The 4533-nt window shown below is 36.9% G+C and overlaps 1 protein-coding gene across 1 annotated transcript; it reads left to right on the plus strand.

The window, feature by feature from the left end:
• Window positions 1–2568: 2568 nt before the first annotated feature.
• On the plus strand, window positions 2569–3143 carry LOC105814841 (transcription and mRNA export factor ENY2-like). The gene is given in 2 exon segments (XM_012649951.1): window positions 2569–2806; window positions 2808–3143. Coding segments are annotated over 2 exon segments (288 nt in total). The 5' UTR covers window positions 2569–2669; the 3' UTR covers window positions 2959–3143.
• The last annotated feature ends 1390 nt before the right edge of the window (window positions 3144–4533 follow it).

Raw genomic sequence — 4533 nt, forward strand, 5'->3', positions numbered from 1 at the left:
TATGATGTATGGCTAATAAATTATTAAAACTTAACCAAATTTATTGCTTCTACAGAATTATTATTTCCTTTAATCGTTCCAGGAGGCTATATATATACTGTTGCTCTTACTTATATTACTATTTAAAGTGTTCAGGGAACACTTTGTAAATTCCCTTTAAATTTGAATTTTATATGATTTTAAATAGATAATATGATACAAAGTTCAAAACATATGAAAAGATACACAGTGAAAGGTCTCAAGACTCTCCCTTCCCTCTATCCCAAGCCACCCAGTTCTTCCCAACCAGAGGTGACGAACGTTACCAGGGAAATACTTCTCTGAAATTGTCTTGAGAATTTTTGAATACCTACAATTAGAATATATCTAACCAATGATGGCAGATTTGATTTTATTTTTAAAAAGTCAGAATTCGCTTACAATCTAGCAAATAAAGGGGTCACCAGTTGAGATAATATGATTTTTAAAAAGCAAAAGCAAGAGGTGTCTTCAGGGTAATGAGATGTGTTGTGTGATTCATAAATTGGTCAGAGTTGAAGTGCTAGTAGCCCTAAAGAATAACTTCTTTAATAACTTGAGATAATTGGCATACAATGAACTGCACATTTAAAGTGTATAATAATGGTCAATTCTGACTTATATGTGAGGGGACTTCGAAAAGTTTGTGGAAAAACAGAAAAGATAAAAATAAAAAATATAAACTTTATTTCTCAACATAAGCTCCATCAAGTTCAAGACACTTTTGTAAACGATGATACCAGCCAGCCCTTTAATCCATCCTTAAAGAACTCAGGTACCTTGGGAATTTATCCACATCAGTGCAGTCTTTTTTACATTACTAACTGAAGAAAAATGTGTGCTCTTTAAAGATTTTTTTAAGATCAGGAAACAAAAAGAAGTCTCAAGGAACCAAATTAGGATTGTAAAATGGATGCCTAATGATTTCCCATCGAAACTCTTACAGAATTGCCTGTGTTTGATGAGAGGAATGAACAGAAGCACTGTCATGGTGAAGGGCTCTCTGAGGCTTTCCTGGGCATTTTTCTGCTAAAGCTTTGGTTTTTTCAAAACAGTCTCATAATAGGTAGATATTATCATTCTCTGGCCCTCCAGAAAGTCAACAAGCAAAATGCCTTGAGTATCCCAAAAAACTGTTGCCATGATCTCTGCTCTTGACTGGTCGACTTTGGCTTTGACTGGACCACGCCCACCTCTTGGTAGCCATGGCTTTCATTGTGCTTTGTCTTCAGGATCGTACTAGTGAAGCCACGTTTTATCTCCTATTACAATTCTTTGAAGAAATGCTTCCGGATTTGATCCCACTTTTTAAAAATTTCCATGAAAGCTCTCCTCTTGTCTGCAGCTGATTTGGGCGCAATGGTTTCGGCACCCATCAAGTGGAAAATGTGCTCAACCTTCATTTTTCAGTCAGAATTGTGTAAGCTGAACCAGTTGAGATGTCCCTGGCATTGGCTATCGTTTGTGCTGTTAATCATTGGTCCTTTTCAATTAGGGCACAAACAAGATGAATTTTTCCTCCACAAACTGATGTGGATGGTCTGGCTGCTGCAGGCTTCATCTTTAACATTGACTTGTCCCTTCTTAAAACAAGTTATCTATTTGTAAACGGCTGATTTCCTTGGAGCATTTTCCTCATAAACTTTTTGTAAAGCATCAGTGATTTCACCATTCTTCCACTTAAGCCACACCATAAATTTGATGTTTGCTCTTGCTTCAATTTTAGCAGAATTCAAGTTGGTTTTGAAATGATGTCTTAACCTTCTTTTTTTTTTTTTTTTTTGAGACAGAGTCTCACTCTGTTGCCCGGGCTAGAGTGAGAGCCATGGCATCAGCCTAGCTCACAGCAACTTCAAACTCCTGGGCTCAAGCAATCCTATTGCCTCAGCCTCCCGAGTAGCTGAGACTACAGACATGTGTCACCATGCCCGGCTAATTTTTTCTATATATATTTTTAGTTGTCCAAATAATTTCTTTCTATTTTTAGTAGAAACAAGGTCTCACTCTTGCTCAGGCTGGTCTCGAACTCCTGACCTTGAGCGATCCACCCGCCTTGGCTTCCCAGAGTGCTAGGACTACAGGCGTGAGCTACCGCGCCCGGCCTGTCTTAACCTTCTTACTGCCTCAAACTAGATCCTGTTCAGACATTGTTCAGACATGTTATAACAAGTGAATTTATTTTAATGCAAAAAAAATTGAAATCCATGCATTGTCTTATCATAATACGCATTTTCCATGAATTTTCTGAAGACCCCTAGTGTATAGCTATGAAACCATCACCCTTCTCAAGATAGCAAACATATCCATCACCTCCAAAAATTTGCTTAGGCCCTTGTAATCCATCACTATCTTACCTCTATCCATTGTTCCTAGGCAACCAATAATCTGCTTTTGCCACAATAAATTAGTATGCATTTTCTAGAATTTTATATAAATGGAGTCATACAGTATATACATGACCTTTGTGGGGGGGTCTCCTTCTTTCATCCAGTGTTAATTATTTTGAGATTCAATCATATTGTTGCATGTATCAATAGTTTATTCCTAAGTCCGGGCAGCCGAAGAGTGTGGTAGGTAACGGTCATCAGCGCAAGGGTCATTTCGTCGCTGGGAAGGGATGGTGCTCGCCCGCGGTGACGGTGGTTACCAAGATGAACAAAGATGCGCAGATGAGAGCAGCGATTAACCAAAAGTTGATAGAAACTGGAGAAAGAGAACGCCTCAAAGAGTTGCTGAGAGCTAAATTAATTGAATGTGGCTGGAAGGATCAATTGAAGGCACACTGTAAAGGTAATTAAAGAAAAAGGACTAGAACACGTTACTGTTGATGACTTGGTGGCTGAAATCACTCCAAAAGGCAGAGCCCTGGTACCTGACAGTGTAAAGAAGGAGCTCCTACAAAGAATAAGAACATTCCTTGCTCAGCATGCCAGCCTTTAAGATTGACTTAGATCGTGTGGTTCTGTGATTTTATTTCTGAAAGTAAAACTTGTCATAAATTAGAAATCAATTTCCCAAAATAAAATCCTTTTTTGTATGATGGTATACAGTTTTCAGTAATGATGTATACATTGTATTGATTTTTTTTCCCTAAATGTGTTATTTTAATAAATATCTCATAAATGGAAAAAAAAAAAAGTTTATTCCTGTTTATTGCTGAATATTCTTTATTTCACTGTGTGGGTAGACCACAATTTGCTTAATCATTTACCTGGAGGCAGACATTTGATTTCCAGTTTGGGGCCATTGCAAATAAATCTGGTAAGAACATTTGTGTACAAGTATTTGCATGGACATATGTTTTCATTTTTCTTGAGTAAATACCTAAAAGGGGAATGGCTGAGACATATGGTAGGTATATGTTTAACTTTTTAAAAAAACTATGAACCCTTGAGCTCAGGAGTTTGAGACCAGCCTGGACAACATAGGGAGACCCCATCTCTTAAAAAAAAAAAAAATTGATCTCATCAGCCAGTGTTTAAAAAAAGACAAAAAAGAAAAAAAATTTTTTTGAAATTGACACTCTCACCAGAAGTATACCGTGTTTTAGTTGCACAACATCCTTGCCAACACAACAGCCAGTCAGTCTTTTGGAATCTCATTGCGGCTTTTTTTTTTGAAGGAGGGGGAAGAAGGTGAAAAGGAAGGAATTTTGTTTTTGTTTTGAGCAGTTTTAGGTTTACAGAAAAACTGAGTAAAAAGTATAGTGTTCCCATATATCCTCTTACCCTCTTCACCCCTCTAGTTTCCACTATTATTAACATCTTCCATTAATGTGGTTCAGTTCTTACAAGTGGTGAGCCAATACTGATCCATTATTATAAACTAAAGTCCAGAGTTTACATTAGTGTTCACTGTGTATTATAAATTCTGTGAGTTTTGACAAATGAAATATAAGGATATGTATCCATCATTACAGTATCATACAGAATATGTATATACATATATCATACAGGATATGTATCCATCATTACAGTATCATACAGAATGATTTGACTGCCCTAAAAAATCCTTTGTGGTCTACCTGTTCATCCCTCCCTCCTTCTTCCTAAATGCCTAGCAGCCACTGATCTTTTTACTGTCTCCATAGTTTTGCCTTTTCTGGAATGTTATGCAGTTGAAATCAACAGTATGTAACCTTTTCAGATTGGCTTCTTTCACTTAGTAATATGCGTTAAAGGTTCCTCCATGTCTTTTCATAGCTTGGTAACTCATTTCTTTTTATTTCCTGAATAACATTCCATTTTATGGATGTGCTGGATTGTTTATCTACCTACTGAAGAACATCTTGGTTGCTTCCAAGTTTTGGCAATTATGAATAAAACTGCTACAAACATGTTCCGGTTTTTGTGTGGATGTCAAGTTTTCAACTCATTTGGGTAAATACCAAGGAGCATGATTGCTGGATCATATGATAAGACTATGTCTAGTTTCGTAAGAAACTGCCAAACTGTTTTCCAAAGTGGTTGTGCTATTTGACATTCTCAACAGTGTAGCATGTGAGCATGTTAGTTG

The sequence above is a fragment of the Propithecus coquereli genome, unplaced genomic scaffold (genome assembly GCF_000956105.1).
Source record: "Propithecus coquereli isolate 6110/MARCELLA unplaced genomic scaffold, Pcoq_1.0 Scaffold307, whole genome shotgun sequence".
Lineage (NCBI taxonomy): Eukaryota > Metazoa > Chordata > Mammalia > Primates > Indriidae > Propithecus > Propithecus coquereli.